Raw genomic sequence first — 25,796 nt, forward strand, 5'->3', positions numbered from 1 at the left:
AATAATAATTGTACTAATAATAACAACAATGTTTTATTATTAGTACAAAGCTATGCCAAAGTTATATAATCAAAATAATTTGTTATTATGACAATTAAAACAATAATAATAGAATAAATAGACTCATATAATAGAACAAGAACCCCAGCAATAATACGAATTCAATCATGGCAATATATTCAATTAGTCGGCGAGATCATGATCATCATCGTCATCTTTATCATCATAATCATAATCATCATCATCATTGTCATACCCCTCGTTAACATCTTCAATTGTTGGTTCAAAATATTGACATAATGATCTTGTTCTTTTTTCTCTTATTAATATATACTTATCATCATCATATTCCTCTTTTTCATCTTCTATTTTAGTTAAAAAATAGTGTAGTTTCCATATCTTTTTAATTAATTTAGTGAATTTTCTATATTACATTAGACTTATACTATATTATATTATACTATTAATATATTAGAATTATTGTAATTTCTGTTGTCAAGAGGGATATTATGGGAAGTATCTCTTCCTGGTGCCCTCTTATTGTAATGTAAATAAATGAATAAATACCCTCTAGAATATTATATAAAGAAATGACAATTTGGTCGGAGGATGATGATGATGAGGAGGAGGAGTAGGAGGAGGAGGAGGAAGAGGAGGAAGTGGAGGAGAAGGAGGAGGAGCTTGTGGTTGTAGAGGGGGTGTTGGAGGTGGAAGAGGATGATGAGGTGACGAGGACAAAAAAAGAAAGGTGAAAACGATGACGTCATTAATCAGTGAGTTCCGAGTTAGCGACTTCCAAAGTTAGCCAATTCTAATTCTCCACAATTTTCTGACCAGAATCAGCGGGTTCCAGAGTAAGCCAATTCTGTCGGCGACAGAATTGGCGAGTTCCAAGCCAGCCACACAACCACTTCCACAACCACAGTTAGCAAATTCCGCGTTCCCACCTTTTCCATGCATCTCCCCAAGTAGCAAAAACATATTTTTATAATATTGATATAATATTGGTCAATTTTGTAGAAAATATTGATAATTAAATATGTTTTAAACATTGTCTAAATATATTTACAATATAAAACAATATTATCTTGTAAATATTGTTTTTCGTAAAGTTAAAATATTTTTTCAATATTTAATACATATTGACAAAACAATATTTGTACACTATAAAACAATATTTATTACAAATATTGTTTTTTCACGACGGCAAATAATTTTGAAATTATGTGATGAATATTGACACAACTAGGAAGAAAAATAATTATTCGGATGTAAAATTAAATTTCAACCCTTTTCCGACTCTTGCAAAAATCGTCTACGACACAACGTCCTTATCAAGATAAAAAATATGTTTTAGGGTAATTAGTTCAAATATGACGAGTAGATTTTATTCTGGTTTTCAAAAAAATTCTCAATTTAGGCTTTTTGATCAATTTGGGTGCAGAATTGAATTTCAAAAACTTTTTGTCTCTTGCAAAAATCGTCTACAGTGCATTATCAACGATATTATAGACGTTTTACACATACAGATAAGGGACTTGGCCAGATTTAAGTTTCCCAAAAAAGTCCAAAAAATTGTATTTTTAAAGACTAATTCGGGTGTAGAAGTAAATTTCCAGCACTTTTTGTCTCTTGCAAAAATCTTCTACAACGCACCATTAACGATAATATAGACGTTTTACGCATACAGATAAGGGACTTGGCCAATTTCTAAGTTTCCCAAAAAAGTCCAAAACATTGTATTTTTGATGACTGATTCGGGTGTAGAAGTGATTTTCCAGCATTTTTTGTCTCTTGGAAAAATCCCGTCAGACTAGTCATTAATGAGCTACTGACGTTTTAAATTTCAAATAAATGGTGGGGGATGATACTTCAATAAATTTAATCAGGCGCCCGTCACTCTCTAACCCCTTATATGATCGGGGCGAAACTTGGCACACATGCAGAGCCATATGACCCCCAATAGGTATGTGAAGCACACCCCTATTTTTCACTCCTGTCACTCACAACAGCCCTCCAAAATTTAGCGAAAATGAACTTTGAACTCGAAATCCAAGCATGGATTAGGCCTGAAATTGACATACAGGGACTATCTTTGAGTTTAATTTCATTTCTAGGACGAGGGGAAGCTAGATTCAGAATAGTTTAGAAGTAATGAATTTTCAAATCTCTTATCACTAAACGACTTGGAAAATGTTGTGCATCATCTAACAAGAAATTAATTACTCAAGGCGAAAGAAAGTAGGTTTTCTAGATGTAAAATTGCATTTCAAATACTTTTTATTTTGTATATTTTTTCAATTAGAGCCATAGTTTTCGAGTAAAAAGCATTTTTGCATGTTTTTTCCAAATTCAACTCTAATCAGACAAAATCCTGGTGATGTAGGAATGGGATTTTTGTGAGATTTAACAAAAAATTTAAACTTTTCCATACCTTGTATGAGATAGCTAAAACTCATCATATAATAGTGAGAAAGTTGGTATATATATTTCCAGTTTTCTTATGTTTTATTTGAAAAAAATTAAAAATAGCTATAAAAATATTGATTTTGTGATTATTTTTAATTGGAGCTAAACGCGCGCGCAGGCTGTAACTAATAAAGGCGCATTGGTAGCGCCATGGCCATTATGATCTGTAAGTTGAAAATGGAAGTGTTTGCTTCATTTTGTGGTTAAGTAGTTATCTTGAAAACTTGGTGTTTGCAGTCGTTGATAATAATATTATTAGTATGAAATGTTTTTTTTTCAAATTTTACTGAGTGCAGTTGTTAGTTAATAATTTCAAAGTTTGTGCCAGAAACTATTAGTTTGTTTGTTTGAGTCAAGTTTGAGTTGGGGTTTGAGTTATAGGCCTACTGGTGTAGTGTAATTAGGTGAGTTTATCCTATAAGCATACAATAAATATAAATTAACATTGGTACAAGTAGGCTATTTATTATTGACAAACTATCACCGTTTTTTGATAGGCCTATTATAAAAGCAATAAGTTAGATTCAAAACAATGATTATATAGAAGGATTAATATAGGATTATATCCATAAGTTGCAAAGGTATGTGTTATATATATATTCCCATAACTTTTTAATAGTTATCTTCAATTGTTTTAAAATAATATGAATAAAAAGTCCAACCTATAGACTGGGTCAATCAATGCAGAGTAGGCTATTTTTGTTCAGTTCTTATCATGCAGTATCTAGAGACTGTTAATTTGTTACCTGGGATTTGATCAATAAGTTACAAAGGTATAATGTTATAAGCATATTATTTTTTTACAACTTCTAAAAAGTTATTTTTATTTTCGTTTTCCAGAATAGGCTATGAATCTTATAGAATTGGCCAATCAATGCAGAGGTGATGATCCCCTCCTTCCTGAGGATGGTCATCATCCTGCATTGAGTGTTGATGCCTTGTATATTGCATTTTCTTCCGGGGTTAATCCAAATAATTCCCTAGAATCTCGTTATAATTTGCTAGAGGTGATTTTTTCAGGTTATATTGTCTCCTAAGAGACAGTTGCTGGGACTCCCTATTTCACTGCACTGATGTGGATAGTGCTGTGGATGAACTATATAAGAAAATCTAATATTGCATGGATGAATGTATTCCTAAGATAATAAGTAAGAGAAAGAGCAGTAAATATCCTCCATGGTTTACTCCTGATATTGTTCGTGATCTAAAAGCGAAAAATAGGTATTCACGGAAAAGAAGATCTTATCCTTACTATGATAATCTTTTCAGAACGTTGCGAGCTTCACTCAAAGCTCGGATTTCCCTTGCTTATGATAATTATATTGCGGGTATTCAGGCTGGCATCAGAAGTGACATGAAACATTTTTGGAATTACATTAATACCAAGAGAAAGACATCATTTGTGGAGTCATCCATGACACTAAATGGGGAGTTCTTCACTGGTTCTAGCATTGCCGAGGGATTTGCTACTTATTTTCAATCTGTACATGAGGCTGATGCACCAATCGCCCCTGGAGGGCGTGAGAGGGGACCGGAGGTGTCTGGGATGTCTGGATTGATTGTTGATTTAGGTACAGTGTCTGGTAATGAGATTATTACTGCTATAGCTGCTTTAAGATCTGGCTGCTCTGAGGGCCCCGATGCAATACCCACATTTATTGTTAAAGGCTGTGCGGATGTTCTAGTAGCTCCCCTGCACTTTATTTTTAATCTATCTGTGAAAACTGGCAAATTTCCTCTGAAGTGGAAAACTGCTAGAATTACCCCTGTTTTTAAGTCTGGTAAAAGAGCTGATATTAGTAATCACAGACCAATTTCTATCTTAAATTGTTTTTCAAAAATATATGAAAAAGTTTTATATTCTAATATTTTTAAACAGGTCAAGAGCATCATTGCGGATGAGCAGCATGGTTTTTTACCTGGTCGTTCAACTGTCACTAACCTAATGACCTTTAGTGATAAAATATCTCAAGTTTTGGATGGGGGAGGCCGTGTAGATGTTATCTATACGGACTTATCCAAGGCTTTTGATACTATTAGTCATGGACTACTGTTGAAAAAGCTTAGGCGGATGGATTTTAGTGATAATTTAGTGAACCACCTGCAGAGTTATCTGCAATCAAGAATGCAGTTTGTTAAAATTCAAAATTTCAAATCCAAATCATTCATATGTGCATCTGGGGTACCTCAGGGTTCCAATCTTGGCCCACTTTTGTTCCTCTTGTTTCTAAATGATGTCCCTACTATTATAAAGAATTCTTCCTGCCTGATGTATGCAGATGACATCAAATTGTTCAGGGAGATCAAGAATGTAAATGATGGGCTTGCTTTACAGGGCGATATCAACAATTTTTACCAATGGTGTGAAACTAATGGTCTGAAGATAAATGTTACCAAATGTAAGTTCCTAAGTTTCAATCGCCAATTGAGACCGCACATTAATATTTACCACGTAAATAACAGGCCATTGGAACAGGCGACGAATTTCAAAGATCTTTGAGTGAATTTTTATTCAGATATTTCCTTCAATTCACACTTTGATTCAATAGCTGCTAGGGCCAACCAACAAATGGGGTTTATTCTGAGGACCTGTTCGCCCTTTAGTGATGTAGAGCCTTTGATTCTGATTTATAAGTCACTAGTGAGAAGCTTGTTAGAATATGCCTCAGAGATATGGAATCCATATCATATGGATAGAATAAATGTTCTAGAACGGCTTCAAAATAAGTTTTTAAGAATCATGTTCTATAAGAAATTTAATCGTTTTTGTCCTTTTGATTTCCCAACAGAGTCACTGAGAACTTTATTCCATATTACATCATTAAAGGTTAGGCGTGATGTTAGAGCACTTATTTTTCTTTTTGATCTCTTAAATAATGAAATTGATTCATCATACTTGCTATCTAAAATGAATAATTTATATCTCACCTGTGGCTCGTCGATCTGAATTTTCTTTTCTGGTTCCTCGTTCCAGAACACTTAGAAATTACAATTCTCCTCTCAACAGAATTCAGAGAAGCTACAATAGTTTGTCCGGGCACCTAGATCTCTTCTGGTTCTTTCGCGCTAGATTCCGAAAAGCTCTATACAATGGTCTGGTCTGAGCATTGATATTGTGATCTGGTCTACATCGATCATTTTTTCATGTATGTGTGGGTGTGCATATGCTTTGGGACTTGGAACTCATTAATAAGTTGTATTTTTGGTTATTTCACTCTTTTAATACTTGTGTTATTAGAATTTTATATTTTCCATTTTTGGACATTTTATGAGTAGTATTTCGATGCTTTGTATTCATCTCATCTTTTCATATTTTTTTTTTTAAATTATTGTATTTTTCCATATTATCATTTTGTACCTTATTACCATATGTAATAGGATAAATATTACCATTTGTACCTTATTTCTTTTTATGATTTTTTATAAGTTTTCTATATATTATATTTTAAGATTTTGCATTTTCTTGTAAAAGGGACATGTTTGGGGAAACCCGTTGTCTCCATTGTAAATGAATAAATAAATAAATGAATATGCTGTCTTTTCAAGGTTGGCTAGGTTAAGTCTGTCTAATTTTAAAAAGTTATCAACCCTAGCCTAAAAAATTCATCAACCCTAGCCTAAAATATTTATCAACCCTAGCCTATATCAGGGACAGTAAATTCACTAAACAAAATCGGTTTCTTATAAAATTATTAGGCCTATCAAGAAAATTGAGTTGTGTACCATTGCAAATACTTAGCCCATAACCGAACCAAGACCAACCTAGAACCTAACCTTGAGCTCAGTATTTTTTCTTTAAAAGCTGATATATTCATGACTCAGTTTATTTTTCCATGAAGCATTATTTGTTTATAGGCCTTCTGAAAACAGTAAAATGTTTTTTCATTTAATTTAATCACAAACAAAATCTACATAATAATACTATACAGTAAAGCCATATTACTTCATAAAAAATGATGGGTTTTGTTGTGAATCTAATCTTTATTACTTTTATGATAGGCCTCAAGAAATGTTGATAGTTTTTCAATAATAAATACTTGTAACGATAAAATCACTTCGCTTATATGGGCTACTATACTTGATTCAAATAAAAACAATATAAGACTTTCAGTACCCTTTTATTAAAAACTTAAAAATATTTTAGTGACTAGTTTCATTCATTGGTCATTTTCAAGTTAAAATAATGTTAAATATAAAACCGTAAAATATTTTAAATTATTTAATAAAAGGGTACTGAAAGTTTTTATAATATTGTTTTTTACTTCTACCAATTTTTACATGTATTTATTTACTTGTGTTTATGCAATAATGTTGACATAATCAACACAAATAGAATACAGTGTGTATTTTCTAAGGCTTATGAACTGTTTGTTTAATTTGTGATTTGAAAATAAAATGTTGTTAAAATTCTAATGTGCATTTTATTTATTGAAATTTTTTCACCAGAATCTAGAATTGAGTACCGTTTCGAGGCAAGAACTGCACCGGAATGGTAACCAAATCTTCACTATATTATAAAAAATGTATTTATGACAAACATCTTTAATGGTCAAGTACCCCAATGGTCAAGAAAGCAAGACCAAATTTGGTCATAAGTAGATGTCCAATGGATTTACTAATTTTATAATAATGGCATCCACAAGACATGTAAGTTTGTTTCAAACTTACATCTATAGGATATCCTACAGTTTCCAAAAAAGTCTAGCATGGATTGAATTTGGATGTCTGTCGGATGTAGATGGATGTCCAGTGGATAACCTAATTTTATAATTATTGCATCCAGAAGACATCTGTAGGGTGTCCTACAATATTTATGCCTATTTTTGTAAGTTTTCAAGAATTTCGGGCAAATAGTTTTGTAAGAGCTTTGAGCAATCAGCTTAGTTTATACTCTGAGTCTATATTACTTTTCATTACATTCCCATCTACTTCAATAAAATTTTCTAATTTTTATTCTGTGAGTCAGTTATATCATAGAGGAACAATAGCGTAAGTAGATATCCCACGGTATAGGACGTTTATGTCGCAACTTTTACTGTTATCTCAAGCCGATTACTGTTGATTATTGTCGAATTTCACTGTTTTGGTGGGGTGAGAGTGTATAAACGGTACGATATGAGAGACTACCAGTGTCACACAGCTTCACGGGAAAGAATTACATGAACTATCGGCTTGAGATAACAGTAAGAGTTGCGACATAAACGCCCTATACCTTGGGATATCTACTTATGCTATCGTTTCTCTATGGTTATATGAAGAGTCTTTATTGAGTCACTGTATGACTCTATGAAGTCTCATTATAGAGTCACTGTAATTAATTTATACATATATGCAGTGCCAAAATTGAGCGAGGTAGCCCTAATGACCAGTTGCACAACAGAAAATCTAATTTAATCAATGTAAGATGTCTCTAACAGAGCCAGTGCAACAACTTCCCTACCCAGCACTGTAAGAGGACGTCATCTTAAGGTGATTTAATGAAATTTTCTTTCATTTGATATTTTTAAAACAATTTTTTACAAATATATAACAATATTTGAATTATTTTCTAACATTTTATAAATATTGTTTTGAAACAAACATAGTCTACATATAACAATAAATATTTTCCAAAAAATATTGAAACGATTTTGTGGAAATATTTTGTCAATACTTTTTTAAAGCTGTTTTCAGGCAATTATAGTTGTCGTGTCTTATAAAAACATGGTCTATACATGATTTACTGTTCCCTTGCACCCTAGTATATTTATCAATACCGCTCATAAATCCATTTTCAAACATCATGTCTAGATATCTTTCAGTTTTATTATCTTTCTGCAATATGTTAGCGTTAATGTCATCCACAAGAACACAAGTTTTATTCCTATTGATATTCATGTAATAGTTGCGAAGTGCATTAGTAAAGTCATCCAGGTCACTGTCGTGAGTACGATAAACTATAAGAAGGTTTATATTTTTTCCATGATACGCTAATTCTATTCTCAAAGCATACACGTCGGCCAGCTCAATCTGTCTACATTCACTCACACTCACTCCCTCCCTCACATACACCAACACTCCGTCATTCTTGTTTCTCCATCTGTTCGTTTTAAAAGCCCTATAACCCTCCAATTGAATACCCGCAGTATCGTCTCCCAACCAAGTTTTCCCCAGCATGAAGCTTCTGATATTCAAATATATGAACTTTAGGTCATTTTCACCATTGGAGAAAAAGTTCTCCACCTCAAAAGCCTCAACACTCTTACATTCAATACGTCTGTAATCATACAGATGAGCATCCCTAAATGACATCAAATCTACTATAAGTAAATAAGGTTTTAATTTATAACAAGCAATGGGAAGAAATTTGTAATTAAAAAAAAAATAAAGGAAAAACTTTGCTCGAAAAACGCGGCCGCCCGTACCCCCCAACCCGCCCATGAAGCACCATCCAAATACAAGTCCCATCTAAGTTGAAATATAAACAAAAAAATATATAAATAAATACACTTTCCGTGAAGTTGCCACAGAAAGCACCTACAGCCCCTCCCTAGGGAGGGACATATTGGGAGAAAATGTTCAAATCAGCAAAGGTGTATAAAGGTGTATAATGTTGTATTAAGGTGATGTTAAAAGACTTGATAATTACGTCAAAGATACGCTCAAAATCGGCGTTTTTCCAGCATTCATTCCCGTTTTTTTAGTTTCATCAAAAGCAAATGAAAGGAAAAATTCAAATTCGTGATGGAAGGGCTTCAAAATTTCGCCGAAGGAATACCCAAAATGTTGTGTTATGAGAAGTGATTGACATAAAAGTTTGAAATTTGGTACAGTGGATCAACTCAAGTTTACAAATGTTGTATTGGGAGTGATTGGGAATGACGCCAAAGATACTTAGATACTTCATAATAGGTTTTTTTTATTCTAAAAAAGTTCATTTGATCTGAATATTGAAATTGATTTATTAATTCAACTGAAACAAAAACACAATCATAAAATGATTGGAAATGGAAAAACAGGCTTTTAGCCCTTTCTATTCCATTCCCGAATTTTGATTGAAAATGGATTTTGGCATCTATTATACAATGGAAGTGCAGGATATTGATTCTTTTAATCCAAATAATTTGTCCAATAATCTAGAGATTCTATTTGAATTCCTCTATAAAAATAAACAAAGTTTCAACTCCAGCAACTATTTATTAATCTACAACTTCTAATCGTGAGTTTATCTCGCCTAGAACTGAACTGTTTATTTATTTGTGGTATTACTCTGAATAATGTTCATATAAGAACATGTGTATGTGATCAAGGCAAACCTTCATTTAATTACATTTCCTATAGGCCTACACTTCGGCGATTCTGGCAGTCGGCTTGCCCTCAAGACAGAAATGAATGTAATAAAATTAGAAACAAAACACATCACATACAAAAATTACATTGTTCTAGGGGTACACAACACATTAGAATTCCAACACAGTCGTTTTCAACGGCCTTTATCTCGTATTAACTCTTTTTTCATTGGTCGGAAACATATAAATCATCCGGCTTCAACATTCAAATATATTTCTCACTTGCATCAAGATTTTCTTCAAATGTTTTCTTTTTTGCATCAGTTGTTTTTGACTTTTGGGATTTCTAATTATTCATAACGCAAGTCTGTATGTCATTGTGAACTGGGAAATCTTTAGTAAAACTATAATAAGTAGGGATGGGTATCGATACATCGATGTTTTAACATCAAACATAGATGTTTTTCACTTATCGATGGTTTTACCTGGACATCGGTCATCCGAAGTTTTTCCCAACTAAAAAGTAAAAACAATTCTATTTTTTTAATTTGATTCAAGTTTTTTTCTGTTGAAGAGGATTATCTTGAGAGCAATAAGCAATAGTAACAGAATATAATCATTATCTTTGTCATATTTAGTGTAGTATTCAGTATTTTTTTTCATGAATATAGATCACTCTTGTGAAAGATCTCGCATAAGTTTTGTCTTCCTGCAGATTGTTATTTTTATTTTTCATTCAGGCTCTCTGTTTTTTTTTTTTTGTGAGACTGTTGGATACTCTTGAAGATTTACATTACTTCTGTGGCCCGTGTCAAGGTTAGATACTTATTTAGAATTGAATAAGAGGTCAGATTCTTCGTTTCTTAGGAAGAAAGAGTTTTTTCTTATTACAATTATTCCCTCAACATGCGTTTAACACTAATTAATCTAGCTCTGGAAAAGAGGTCCTCGTATTGTAAGGAGTGCAGATATCCATATAAAATAACTTAATCCATTTTCATTTCTTAAAAAAATCTATCAGATATTGAATGAATACGATATGAGTATCAATGATTGCTAAAATTAGCTTAGGGTGAAATTTCAAGACCGAATCTTCGAGGATATCCCGAAGATATCCTTTAGTCAGGTTTCTGACTAAACTATGAAGATGACAAATCTTGTGAACTAGAGTTGATGTATCTTTCTAGTCACAACCTGACTTCAAATATTCGAAAGACTGTTACTTGAATACCACAAGTCCAAAATTGCTGAAATTCAGTTAGTAACTGTTAAAATATTGGAACAAGAGCTAATCCAGATAAAATTGTAGTCACTTTAACTCAATCAATCAGGTTCAATGAAATTGAGTACACCCTGTTTTATAATTTTTAAAAGAATAAGTGTAAAGTATCATATACTGTACATTATACCATTTTCACTGTATCAATATTAATACTAATAAAAATCTATTAATCCATCGTTTTCGACATGTTTTTTTGAGTATTTATTAATTAAAAATAATTTGATCATTCTTATAATCCATTTAATAAAAGAGTAATATTATCAGTTCAATTTTATTCTCTTTACAAAAATTTGACAAAAAAATACCGTCTTAATTTGTTTTATATTAAACAAATATTCAAATCCATAAAACAATATTAGATTTTCTTTTTTAAATTCGATTAAATATCAATCTCCATTGCTAAGAGTCAATTCTGATTACCTACAAACAAAAAATTAATAAACTTTCAGTCTGGCTGCTGCCAATCAATGATATTTCTTTATTGTTAACTACTTTTCAAAAGCTCTGTCCCTTTCTTTTACATATACATGAAAAATAAAATTGATTTACAAAGGAAATTGATTTACACTATCTGAGGAGAAAAATAAGTACATAGTCTAATAGTCTTGATAGTATCCTCCGTAAAAACGTAGGGCGATACAACACCCTAGATACCTTAATACAACGCCCTAGATACCTTAATACAACAATGTACTGTTTGATGTTGTTTACTTATCGATGTTAAGGTGAAAAAAACATCGATGTTTTGTCTTTCGATATCCATCCCTAATAATAACATAAAACGTTTCTACATTATCAACCACATCTATTTGATACAAGAGTAAAATCTGAGCTTTTTCGTTATGACTTGTCTTCTTTTCTGTATCAATATTTTGAACGAACAGATTGGATTCTGTTTCATTTGTATTTTGACTTATGTATTTCACTGTAGGCTACTTGAACTGTTCCCATATTCAGAATTTTGTTTCTCTACGAGCAACATAATGTTCAAGTATTTAATTACATATAAACCAACTAGCATTTCTTCTCTGAAGTTATCAAGAACACAGGCATTGAATTAGCATTGCAATCAACTAATATTCATGTAATTCAGTGACCCATTCATAGGTGAATGTTTTTTTATTTGCAATACCTATTAAGGATGAACACAAAGCAGGTCAATAGAAATTCGCATAGAAATATTTTTCAATAAGGGTTACAGCACTTCCAGTATTTGTAAATTCTGATATCAGTATTACCGTAACCATTTTATTGAACAGTGTATTCAGAGCTTGTTGTACCTTCTCTTCATAATTCACAGTCTATCTACCTGTATCCAACTTCTTTACAATTGGAACATTCTAAATTTGGTCTGGGATAGATATATTGGTTTAGTGTTCTAGAGGATTGGTTTTTTGAAGTTCTTTGAAGACAGGCTTTTTATTTTTATCAAAAATGTGTACTTGTGAAGAATTTGATGAGTATCCTTCCTTGAGTCCCTTCTGAAGTTGGATCTACATGTTAACCAGTTTTTAAAATTTCAGGTACGGTATGTCATCAATAAAATGTTAACAAACATCATTGGGAATTCTCCGTCTAATTTGATCAACTACTATGAGCCCTTTCTGGCCTTCATAATATTATTCACACCTAATCCTTTTATCCATTCAGTGAAAAAGTTGTGAAGCTCGATGAAAAATCTCACCATGTAGGAGAACTATCCCTTCTTCTGTGGAGAGCAAATTTCTGTCGAAATTGTTCTGGGCTGAGTTTGAATTGTTCAAGCAACACCTTTTTTCTATGATCATAATCACCTGCTTGGACGAAAGGCACTCTATTGATGAGATTTACTATTTCTAGCAGCTAGAATTTCAGCAGTAAGAATAACGTTAGATGTTGAACCTATTCTTCTTTTGAAATGTTGTATCCGGTGATTTGTCTCCTTAACAAATATATGCTGATATCACCTTCAATATTAAAACGTGTCATGAGTTTTAGGAAATGTTTCTTACTTAATTGAATTTTATTCGTATTATTAGTTATCTCCTTTGAAGCTTCTAGCTCTATTTTTTTATTATCAGTTCCTGTTCAAGTTGCTAAACATTCATTCTTTCTTCTGGATCATGGTCTATTTCTTCTTGTTGCAATCTTTCTATTCATTCTTTCTCTTCATGTTCAATTATTTCTAGTCGTTCTTTCTCTTTATGTTTAATTCTTTCTAACTCGTTCACGGTCCATTTTTTGTCGTTCAATTCTTTCAGTTCTAACGCCTTCTAACAGACTTTTCATCTCTTCATCATACATTATTCACAACTAGTCAACTCTTCATGATACCCTTCTGATTGAGTTATCAATTTGCATAGCTTCCAAAGTTGTAAGGATTCAATTGTATTCCTCTACAAAAATAAACAAAGTTTTAATTCCAGTGGCTATTTATTTTCCTACAACTTCTATCGTGAGTTCATCCCGTCTAGAACTGAACTGTTTATTTATTTGTAGCATCTCATTGAATAATTTCTTACACATGTTATTACATGAACATATGTATATGATCAAGGCAAATCTTTATTTTAATCACATCTCATACAATAATAATACAGAGAATTAAGGCCCGCCACAAAGAGCATCTAGTCCAATTCACGCCATAAGAAGTTTTGTAAAAGCATGGTTGGCAACGCTTCATCGCAATCTACATCCAGCCCAGAACAATTCACTAAGTAAACATCCACACGTGGATCGTTTTGTGATTCATTCACAGTTTTCCTGGATCATGGATCAGTATTGTTAGAAGGCTTACTGCGCATGTGCACAACTTTGATCAACTACTCTGCCGGCTTTGCAGAGGTAGCGTGGACCCGTGGACTGGGTTGCAGAGCCCTTATGGCTCGCTTTTAGCATAAAAGCATGTCATTTACTGGAGGAGCATACCCCCATAACTTGATGCCATAATTCTATATGATATTGGAACAAGGGCAAGTAAACAGTTCTCAGTTTATCCAACGAATTGTATTTCTCAATTTTCGTAGAGCATTTAAATGACTAGACAGAAAACATTACTCAGACACTACTCACATGTGCCTGCCAATTTAAAGTCCAAATAGATGCCGAGAAGCTTCACTGCAGCCATATAATTTCTGATACCACCTCTCAGACCACAGACAAACCTTTGCGTTTTTTCAGCATTCATCAGCAACCCATTTGCAGAAAATCAATCACCCGCCATACTGAAAGCTTCAGCCTCAAGATTAGCATGGGTTCAGACGAGAGTTGTGTCATTCGCATAGAGTATAGTTCGACAATGAAAATTTGTAGACAGGTTTCATCATGCACAGGAACAGAAATGGTCCTAAGACCATTTGTGTTTGGCTAGCAAGACAATGTGATACACAGTCAAACGCTTTTGTGAGACCACACAGAGTTAACTGGATGTATCCCTTATTCTCAATAGATGACGATATACACTTTACAATACCTTCAATAGCCATAGTTGTAGATTTCCCTCTTCGAAAACCATATTGACTGTTAGACAACCGGTTATTAGATTCAAAATAGACTGGAACAAAATTTACTCAAATAGTTTTGGAAGTATAGTAACTATACTGATAGGTCTGTAGTTCTCAACTGAGGATTTGTCACCTTTTTTGGGCACTGAAATTATTTTTTTTATTTTTCCAGACAATCTGGGTATTGACCTTCCTTTATACATTGATTAAAGAAGGTCCTAAGTGGTTCAGCAATAGAATGAGTGACTTTTTGAGAAAACTTAAACATCAGTACTTTTAGAACTACAGTATAAAGATTGTAATGAAGCAGGACACGATCCTTGATTGACCTTAAGTTAGTTCCTCAGTAAACCAATTGAAACTTACCTATTGAAATGAATGCTTCAGAAATTTTAGAATTCCAGTCCCAGATGGCATTCTTAAATTTTTACCCAAAGAACTCAAAATAACGCAAAAGCCAAATTTTGCCACTAAAATGAAATGGATGCACCAAACTTAACCTAAAACCATGAAATTTCACAAACCACTCTCTGTCTCAGACAGCACCGTATCACGCATGCGTTAGCAACGGGTTTTTTCCGTTCCATTCAGTCAGATCTTTGAATGTAACGTTCTTTTTTGATGATGGTTACCGAGCACTGTAACTGGAGCCAATCGTCATTCTATTTGATGAAGATATTATTATCCAATGATGATTTATCATTAAATTCAATAAAATAATCAATATATTATCATTTTATTCAATAAAAGAAAGAGTACTTTTGAAAAATATAATTAATAAAATATAACAGTTGTTATTTAACTGATGTTAAAAAACACTATAACTAAGTCAGCATATTGTCATTTCAAAACAAAAACCGAACCCTCAACCTCCCCTTTTACATTTAAAACATCAATAAACATAACTATTTGAAAAACCTCTAATCCCTTCCAGCATATTGCAATTTCAAAGCAAAAACCTAACCTATCCTAATACCACATTATCAAATATAACCTGAATAAAACCTAACCTCTAACCCTTTCACATTTAATACTTCAGATTTATTCGTCATCTTTAGAACAAAACATAAACATGTGGTTCATTTCATGAACATGTTCACAAACATGTGGTTCATTTCATGAACATGTTCACAAACATGTGGTTCATTTCATGAACATGTTCACAAACATGTGGTTCAAAGCAAAATCCTAACCCCTAACCTATCCTTTTACCTTTGAAACATCAAAAAACATAACTCTACCTAGACCCTAGCCCCTTCTAGCATATTGCAATTTTAAAGCAAAAACCTAACCTATCCTAATAAAACATTATTAAATATAACGTAAATAAAAACCATTGATATAGAGAATAAGATTAAGAAGAGCGATATCCGCTATGATGCCACTGCGCTAGTGTAGCTACCAGAAATTTCAGGCAAGAAGTCGGGTATTTGTATTCGCTGTGTAGAAAAAGAGCCTTTTTCAAATGATAATATTTTTTTATTGAAGCAATAAAAAATATTCAAAGTATGGTAGTTTCATGCAGTGCTTATGGATGTACGAATCTGCATGCACCAGATAAAAATATTTCTTTTCATACATAAGTATTTTTATATTTTCATCGGTCATGTTTCATGCAGGCTTAGGTTGATTCATTATCATTATTTGCCAAGTAATAAAATATAAGTTTCGGTAATATTATAATAAATATTTTATTTCCATAGATCCAATATAGGTATCCATATTCCATTCCATTAATTTGTCTCATATTGTAATATTTTGTGAACTATGAAAATATTGTATGCTGAATTTGTATTATAAAAAATATTATTTGCTAAAATTGTCTATAAATTCTTCATCATTGCTATTGTTTTATTTTTCCCGTTCTTATAATATGTAGTTATTTATTATCTTATATTAAATATAGAAGTATAGAGTATAGTTAGGTACCTATACTTAAGTTGCAAAACGAATGAGAAACAGTTTCACGAAATATTGTGATAATGGTTAATTTATTATTATTTGCCATCTAATAGAATATATGGTAATATTAGCAATCTATAATTTTTGTTTTATTTTTCCCGTTCTTATAATATGTAGTTATTTATTATCTTATATTAAATATAGGAGTATAGAGTATAGTTAGTACCTATACTTTCAAGGGTAACATACCTCCTCAAGAGATTAAATAGTTCTGTTAATCTGCAAGTATTGTTGATGACCTATCACGGACTTTTCCATTCTCATCTTAGTTATGGGATAAGAATGTGGGGCAATTGCCCAACACATAGAAAAGTTTTCATATGGCAGAAAAGGGCAGTTAGAGCTATTTTGAACCTTTCCCCAAGAGAAACTTGCAAGCCTCACTTCATCAAACTGGGTATACTGACTCTGCCATCTCTATATATATATTCCAATTTGATAAGTGTAAAGAAGAATTCTAACAACTTTCACAAACATAATGAATATCATGCTTACAATACTAGGAATAGGGAAAAAATTATGAAACCAAATCTCAGATTGAGTAAGAGCATGAAAAGCTACCCCTATTTACAGTTGTTATTTTAGAATAAACTACCAATTGAAGTTAAGAACCTGCCTCAAGAAAAATTTAAAGTTGCCATTTCACAAATGCTAAAAGAAAAGGCTTACTAGGTACTCTACTGAAGAGTTTTTAATTGATAGCATATAACGTTTTCTACTTAGAATAAAAATGTGACTTACATTGTAAGAATAGTATTGTGATTACTATGTTATGACTTTATATAGTAGTACTAGTTGTAGTGTTAGTCTTTGTGTTTCTCTTTTAATATGTTACGAATTGCTATTTATCTATATGCTGTGTAAATGTAATGTTTCGAAATATTTTGCTATACCTACTGATGTTATTGAAAATGTTCATTCAAGTTTTATTAAGAATAAGATGTTGACGAAAAATGTATTTATGCTAGTGACTTACATCATGTAATCTTGAACTTTTGACGAGGCCTGAAATGTACTGTACAAATGTATTTATTGGTCAATAAAACAAATTTATTTATTTATTTATTATTTAAGTTACAAAACGAATGGAAACAGTTTCACGAAATATTGTGATAACAGTTGATTTATTATTTATTTATTATGATGCCATCTAATAAAATATACGGTAATATTAGCGTTCTATAATAAATGTTTTATTTTCCATATCCTAAATACATGGTAATAGGAAAATATTGTAAAAATGAGATTCATTTGCTAATAGAATGGATCAAAATCTGTAGTGAGGTAGGTTCACTAAATTAGATGTTTGGTCAAGTTTAAAATAATGTTCAATGAACAAATCATTGTATCATATGGTAATGGAAATGACGAAAAGTTGAAAAAAAATTATATTGAAATCCATCAAGTATGTCGAAAGATATAACGCAATGAAAGTCGATGTTTTCCCATATAAGTCTGTCTGGGCGCCTGACTTCTTGCCCGATATTCAATGGCGACGAGAAATGAAGGAGGCATCATGCTTCCAAACGCTTGAAGGTATAGCTTAGTCATCTAACTATATATATCAATGATAAAAACTAACCCCTAACTCTTTCACATTTGTTGAACGATAGACAAGGATAGCAACACCATTGCAAATCGTACACTACCATTATAACGTGGACCTCACTATAGATACTCAAAGAATACTTTTGAATAACTATGTTATAACTGTGACTGTTGCTAGCCGTTACTCTGTTTCTGAGACAAAGGGAAGCTGCTCTACAGCGAGCCTCTCCTGTTCCCTGAATGTCAGTCACAGCTCAGTAACAGTTATCACAGTGAACGGAACTGCTCTAACAAATATGTTATCAGCGCATGTGCATACTTCTCCATTCTAGAGGAGCATTTCTACAGCGAGCCTCGCGTACAACCACCAATCAATGGTTATCTTCAGGGATACTTTTGAGTCAGTGACTCGAGTGACCCAGAGCCGAACAAAATGGCGGCTGACCCGGGGCAGACTGAGCGATCCCATGGAACGACAACCTGACATCGACCGGTCGATGCAGTTTGGCGCGTACTTTTGAATATTCGGAGTACCATAAGACACACACGCACACACACACACACAGGTGTGACACTAAACGTAGGTTATGTTTTGCCAAACAAACACGTAACATAACAAAGCAAACATGGCTAATGATGTGATAAATAAGTTTATACTGGGAGAATTAGAGGAGGAACAAAACAACCATAATTATTTTGATGCACCAAACATTGTAGGGCCAGTTGCTGGAGTTGTTGTGGAGGAATTGGAAAATCCTTTAAGGAATTTCAATGAATTATTTCATCATGAACGTGATAATACAATAAGACCTCACAACTTGGGCTATTATGAAAATGTAATACCACTTTACAATATGAGTGAGTTCAAAAGTTATTTTAGAATGTCTCGGCAGACCATGCAGGTAAGATTCCATACTATTATCATCATCAGAATCTTTCCACTGAAATTTTGTAATCATGTTTAATATAGCATTACTCTTTTCAGGTCACCTACCGGTAACAGACCAAGTGGGTTGCGGTGTAGATTTTTGATTCTCGTTTATTATGAATATATATTTTAGGGGGGGGGGGTTGTTATCAAATAGACTACTAGTCTTCATTGAATGAAAATAATACTTTTTTCCCCTGAAAAGATATTTTGGCTGCTTTTAAATTGCATAAAAACAAAAACTGATTTTGTTTTGACATTTTAAAAGAACCAAAATGAATTAAAACGTTCAATGTATTTAGAAATAAAACCATCAACTTTACATTTTCTAAACCACACTTATTTCGAAAACGTTTCGAGAGACTAGTTTTTGTTGTTACACCATTTTACTCATCTCAAGTAACTGCTGGTTTGTTATTTTAAAAATTGAGTATCTCATTTTTTGTGTATTAAAATTAAAGACTGGTAGATTGTTTGTTCCAATTTTACAAAAATTAACTCCAACATTTTCAGGTGCTCTTTGAAGTCATAGGAAGGAGAATAAATCAGCCTGCAAATATAAAGATACCTCTTGAGAAAAAAGTCCTTTTTACAGTTTGGATGTTGAGCAAACCAGAAACATTCTTAGCTGCTGGTGACAGATACAATTTTTCTCAAAGTACTGCTCATAGAACATTCTATGAGATAGTGGATGTCATTGCAGCTGCAGTAGATGATCATATCAAATGGCCAACACCCTTGCAGCTACAAAAGTCATCTGAGGTAATTAATAACAGTATTTACTTCATAATTTGGTGCTTGCTACATAAGAACTTCCTTCAATACAAAAAGATTATCACCCGGTTGCACAAATGTCTGTTAACTTCTAATACCAAATAAATGTCACGAGAACTAATCAGAGAAGCCTCACGAGAACTCAAAAACATTATTGCTTTCCATTATTATATTGTATAAATAGTATATAATTTAAATACCTATTTCATTATTCAGTAAGTCTATGCATTTTTATGATTGGTTTATTGAAATTGGTATAAGTATCATTAACATGTATTTGACAATAATAATCACTTTGCATAAAATTAGGAAAAATAGAACCATATTATATTGATTTTAGGAAACTTTCAATCTTTTGAATGTGCTAAGAGTAAGAAATTTAGTGTAATAAATGTGTTCATTCCATAACAATTCCATTTGTGTTCAATAAATTTTGTCATTCAACTACTTTGGACAATAATAATTACTGAACATGAAATTAAAGATAATAAAACAAGATATATTCAGTATTTTATTAATTTATTTTATTTTCATTTTTGTGGAAACCTAACCTACTCTTGCTTTAACTAATTTTTTCCAAAGCTTTTTTCATTATCTCATTTTTTTCAATGTTGATATTTACATTTAATTTTAATAACTCAAGCTTTTGTTTTTCAATTATATTTGAATCCTTGATGGCCTGTTCAATCCCCTGTAGGGCTTTCACCCTCTTTCTCTCCAGCTCTAAACTCTCCCTCCTTTGCTCCTCCAACTTCTGCCATCTCCTACTAGGCTTTACTCTCATCCTTTTTCGGGGAGATGGATCATCTTCTGGAAGATTTCTCTTGGTTGGCGTATTTGGGAGAGATGAAGCTGTCGAGGTTGATGGGAAAGGATGGGCAGGGGATGCTGATGGTGGTGGAGGGGTGAAGGTTGTTGAGGGAAAAGGATGGGCTGGAGATGATGATTGGGGTTGAGGGGTGGAGGATGTTGAGGGAAAAGGATGGGCTGGAGATGATGGCGGTGGGGGAGGGGTGGAGGATGTTGAGGGAAGTGGATGGGCTGGAGATGATGATGGGGGTGGGCGGGCAAAGGAAGTTGAGGGAAGTGGATTGGCTGGAGATGATGATGGGGGTGGACGGGCAAAGGAAGTTGAGGGAAGTGGATTCGCTGGAGATGATGATGGGGGTGGACGGGCAAAGGAAGTTGAGGGAAGTGGATGGGCAGGGGATGTTGATGTGGAAGGAGGGGCAAAGGAGCTGCTCATAATAAATGCTTTATGCAAGTTGACCGTAGAATCATCTTGCAAAATATCTGCCATCGAATCATAAAATTCCCAAGGCTTGATGGACCCCTTACCAGTGCTTTTTCTAGTATCATTGTTTTTTTTATACGATTAAATGTTCGTTTCAAACTTCTAAATTTATCATCTAGGATCTTTTCAGTGATCCCAGAGTACCCATGGGCTTCAAAAACATCAATGATTTCTCTCCATAGTATTACATTTTTAATTTTAGAGTTTCTGAATTTGTTTGTCCTCGTGTGGTACTCTTCCAAAAGTAGTTTGGTCGCTTCAGTCGTCCACACATGACTGTCTGTGGTGGCTTCTGTAATATAAAGAGAGTGGCATATAATGAACAATCATATTAAAACATCATTAAGTAGTGAACATAATTGACTTTCATAAGGTAGGCCTACTAAGCATTATATTATCATTACTAGTAGTAGGCTACAGTCTGTATACAGTGGTATTTGCAAAATATAATATAGTTATGAATTTTCAATATGACATTAATCATTCTCAAACAGGCTGCATCTGTACCACTTTTTCGAAGTTGTTCAAGAAGGAAACTTCAAGCTTGGCTACTAGTCCAGTCAAGGAAAGGTTATAGAGGAAAAAGATGGGAAGACAATTTTTGAAAGTGGTTTAAAAGTACAATTTCTTGGTTTCTCGCATAAAACTCAGAAACTATGTTTCCTAAGGACTTGACTGTCATATAAAAAATTAAAGCTTGCATAATTTCCTACAATATTCATTGTACAACTTTCTTATATCTCTTCTAGTTTTCGAGATATCTGCTATTGAAGGTGTGACATTATTGAAAAAAAAAACAGGTTTGCCACCAATTTTTTTCTATTTTTGCTCTAATAAATTTTTAAAAATCGACGGGAAAACCCATGCTGATTATGAGCTTATAAGGCATCAAATTCTATCCAATTTTATATATAATTTCACGCTTTTACAAACTTCCCTACACCTTTTGCAACAGTTTTAGTGTTGAGTGTGAAATCTCCAGTTTTGCAACAATAGACCAATTGTAAAAGGAATTTGGAGGGGTTATTACTATTAAATTTTGTAAAACTTTAAAGTGAAAAAACACTCACATTCTTTGATGAGCCACATCACACACATGAGTGTTTTTTTCACTTTAAAGTTTTACAAAATTTAAAAGAAAAAAATTGGTGACAAACATGTTTCTTTTTTTAAATGTCACACCTTCAATAGCAGATATCTCGAAAACTAGAGGATATATAAAAAAATTGTACAATGAATATTGTAGGAAATCACGTAAGCTTCAATTTTTTATAAGACAGTCAAGTCCTTAGGAAACATAGTTTCTGAGTTTTATGTGAGAATCCAAAAATGGCACTCTAAACCACACCCACCCCCTTAGCACAGGGGGACTTTTAATATGTTTACCTCCTCACTACACTCAACAGAACTGTGGGGTTAAAAATTGTCTTGCAAACATTTCCCTCTATACCCTTTTTTGAGCATTCATTGCCTGGACTATACTATAAATCTCACAGAAACTTAAATCACACTGGAAGAGTAGCACGAATAATGTTATAATTATGAACGTATATGATAGAAGAAACGGGTCTATAGTGAGATCCACGTTATATTGGCAGTAGAGAAATATAGAAGAACAACGTTACCGATTCTCTGCCTTGTCAGAATGCAATTTTCAAAATGCAATGGGCATAAAGCTGCATATTAAACTAAACTGTTCATTCTTGTTTAAAAAACTCAATTCATTGTACTCATCAAGAAATTATATTTCTCAATGATTAAATAATACATTTGCATAATTAGATTGAAAAATTTGTTAATTGATTATATTCCTACATTGATAAAAAAAGATTAGGCAAAAGGATAGAAACACAGCAACACCAATGTTAATCAACTGCTGTCATCTTATAACGTGTACCTTACTATAGCACAAAATATTTCACCCACAAAACTAATTAAACTAAGCTGACGTGTGGCGCGAATCTGTACCAACTTCTATTATTATTAGCCTCAGGTCACACAGTCATTGTAACCTCATGCCAGCCATTGTAATGTGAACATTATAATATGATCACATGATATTAATTTGTGTTTGATATTAATCAGCAGACTTGCGTCACGTTGTGTTGCGTCTCAATATGCAGCTAGCCTAATTATTATGTGATATAATTTGTATTATAAGAGTATTGTATAAAAGCGCCTTACCTGTTGCTACACCAGCCATCTCGATGTGGCCATCGTTTTTTTCAGATAGGACTGGAAGAAGTCCGGGTTGCCTGTAAAACAAAAATCATAAAGTTTAATTAAGCTGTAAATTTAAAATAGAATTAATCTTAATAAAATGCAGAGGACCTGCGTAGCAAATAAATTTATTCTTGACACGGCTCTTATAGAAAGCAAGAGATAATTTTTATTATCTTCATGATGCCTAGCTGAGGCCTATTCCTTAAAGAATAACAAACTTTCTAATGAACTAAAAATGAGTTTAGTTTATTAGGTTGAATATACTGTCCAGCCGATTAAGTATTCTGAAATTTGAAAATTAAATTCTATTTATTTTGTGATTAAATCAAGAGGCCCTAAACAAAATACAAATAGGTATTGAGGTTAAACGGCAATATAAATCTAAGAAGAAAAAGAAGTACGTAGCCTAAATCAAAAGTAAATTTTTCAATGCTATTCAAATACATTTTGTGTGAATAGATCAATAACTTTCATGACTACACAGAATAATATTAACAGAATATTAACAATTTCTTGGTCAACAAATAAGCCTAATAGTTTTGGATAGATCACGTCATGAGCACAAATATATTTTAATAGAATAGCCATACAAAACTAATAATATTGTCAATAATGTAAATAATAAACTCACCAGCCAATAATGTATGAATCTCCTCCTTTTCGATTATTTTATAAAATATGCCATCAAAAACATACTGCTGTTCGGGAGACAGCCACTCGGACGACAGAGCGCTCGGACGACTTTGTAAACAAGCCATTTACCACTCTGTCGACATTGTAAACAAACTATATATAGCTAATCCATGACGTAGGCAGCTCTCAGCGCTCCAGGTGGAATAATTTGCTTTCAAAATATGTAGCTCTATGAATCCCTTGTTCCAAGCTTCGTTCTCCAAAAAAGGCGCGCAAATACGAATTTAAAGATTTTAAGATTACGAATTTTAAAAGTTTGTTTCAGATGCGTAATAATTTTATTTTTCTGAAAAGATGTGAAAAGATATGAATCTATGGATATAGTTTATACTCTTGTCCTCTAAATTATAATTTCTGTTTGTTTCAGATGCGTGATAATTTTATTTTTCGGAAAAGATGTGAAATGATATGAATCTATGGATATAGTTTATACTCTTGTCCTCTAAATTATAATTTCTGTTTGTTTCAGATGCGTAATAATTTTATTTTTCTGAAAAGATGTGAAAAGATATGAATCTATGTATATAGTTTATACTTGTCCTCTGAATTATAATTTCTCTGAACGTTGGACAACACATCCATAGGAGTTTATTCATGAAATAAATTTCCACACTTCTATAGAAAATCAAGTGACACGAGTTTTGTGAGAAAATAGAAAAATAGTTTGGATTGATGGATTTTGGAACTGTAATTTGGACATAACGAGTTTAGGAACGGTTTACTATTGGGAAATCAGATCAGGTACCAAGATCATGAGCTGGAAAATATAAATTCAGCATAACTTAATACATTTTCATTTTATTTTCAGGAATAAGTCAATGATATATAAAATTAAAATCAGAATAATAGATATATATTTTTTCCTTCAAAAATAAGTAAAAATGTAGTATGAAAAACAATCAGATAGATTTTGTATTTTCTCTTGAGTAATATTCAAATACCAAGGCATAAAATTACAATCATCAAAATTTGTAAGAAACAAATTTATGAAGAGTTCCATAATAGAAACGACAGAACAAAAATTATATGCAATAATATAAAAATTCAAAGAAGGAAATACGGTAGTTTGTTTTCAGATGTTCATATTTTTTTATTAAATCAATAAGTCAATGCAGTATGTAAAATTACAATCATCAAAATTTGTAAGAAACATGTAGTGAGATTCTCATAATATAAACGACAAAACAAAAATTGTATACAATAATAATATAAAGAATTGAAAAAAAGAAATAGTTTGCTTTCAGAAGTTCAGCATGTCATCATTTTACTTCTAATGAATTCTTGCAAAGTAGTGTGAAATTACAATCATCAAAATTTGAAAGAAACATTCAGAAAAAGTTTCATTATAAAAATGAATAAAAACTACAAAACAAAAATACAGTAATAATAATATTTAGAAAATTCAAAAAATAATGAATAGTTTATTTTCAGGTGTGTGGTGTGTATCATGTCACAGTCCCAAAATATTTCCCTAATATCTTTTCAAAATATTTCCCAAATGTTTATCAACTTGGATAAACAACATTACTATAATCCAATTGCAATGTCAGATAAAGAATTCATTTTTTCATTATTTAACCTGCAAACTTAGGTCAAGTGATCATAATGCACAATGGATCTGAAGCCACAAGTGAAATAGAAAATGTAGTTGGACATATACAGTACGAGCAATGATTCAGTAAATTGATTCAGTAAATGTACATGGATATTTTCTTCATGGTATTTTTGAATAGAGAATTTTTCTCAAAAGAATATTAATTTTTGAAAAACTTATTCGTTTAAAATAACTCAATTTCTGTATTTTTATTTATATTTAATATTATTGATTACCTACTTATTCCATTATCTCACAAAAGTAATAATCAGAAAAAAG

The 25,796-nt window shown here is 32.3% G+C and overlaps 2 protein-coding genes and 1 long non-coding RNA gene across 6 annotated transcripts in view; 1 reads left to right on the forward strand and 2 right to left on the reverse strand.

Moving 5' to 3' along the window:
- The window catches only part of LOC111054618 (beta-1,4-glucuronyltransferase 1-like), a 139,952-nt gene extending 124,937 nt beyond the window's left edge, over window positions 1–15,015 (reverse strand). For all 3 annotated transcript variants that reach the window (XM_039443415.1, XM_039443416.1, XM_039443414.1), the window contains exon 1: window positions 14,868–15,015. The gene's annotated coding sequence lies outside the window, so the exon portion shown is untranslated. The remainder of the gene's footprint in view (window positions 1–14,867) is intronic.
- The window catches only part of LOC111051664, a 60,325-nt gene extending 35,969 nt beyond the window's left edge, over window positions 1–24,356 (forward strand). Inside the window, exons 1-3 of one of the 2 annotated variants that reach the window (XM_039443418.1) lie at window positions 18,646–18,913; window positions 19,453–19,701; window positions 24,291–24,356. In XM_039443418.1, the coding sequence (XP_039299352.1) occupies window positions 18,866–18,913; window positions 19,453–19,701; window positions 24,291–24,335 (342 nt within the window). In that variant the 5' untranslated portion in view covers window positions 18,646–18,865 and the 3' untranslated portion in view covers window positions 24,336–24,356. Of the gene's footprint in view, window positions 1–18,645; window positions 18,914–19,452; window positions 19,702–24,290 lie in introns of those variants that run through there. The other variant, XM_039443419.1, reaches the window with a different exon arrangement.
- LOC111051663 lies at window positions 20,216–24,368 on the reverse strand. The gene is made up of 3 exons (XR_005573430.1): window positions 23,862–24,368; window positions 23,192–23,262; window positions 20,216–21,299 (listed from the first exon to the last, which is right to left on the reverse strand). It is a non-coding gene; the product is annotated as an uncharacterized LOC111051663 (long non-coding RNA).
- Between the last annotated feature and the right edge of the window lie 1,428 nt (window positions 24,369–25,796).

This window comes from Nilaparvata lugens, chromosome X (genome assembly GCF_014356525.2).
Source record: "Nilaparvata lugens isolate BPH chromosome X, ASM1435652v1, whole genome shotgun sequence".
NCBI lineage: Eukaryota > Metazoa > Arthropoda > Insecta > Hemiptera > Delphacidae > Nilaparvata > Nilaparvata lugens.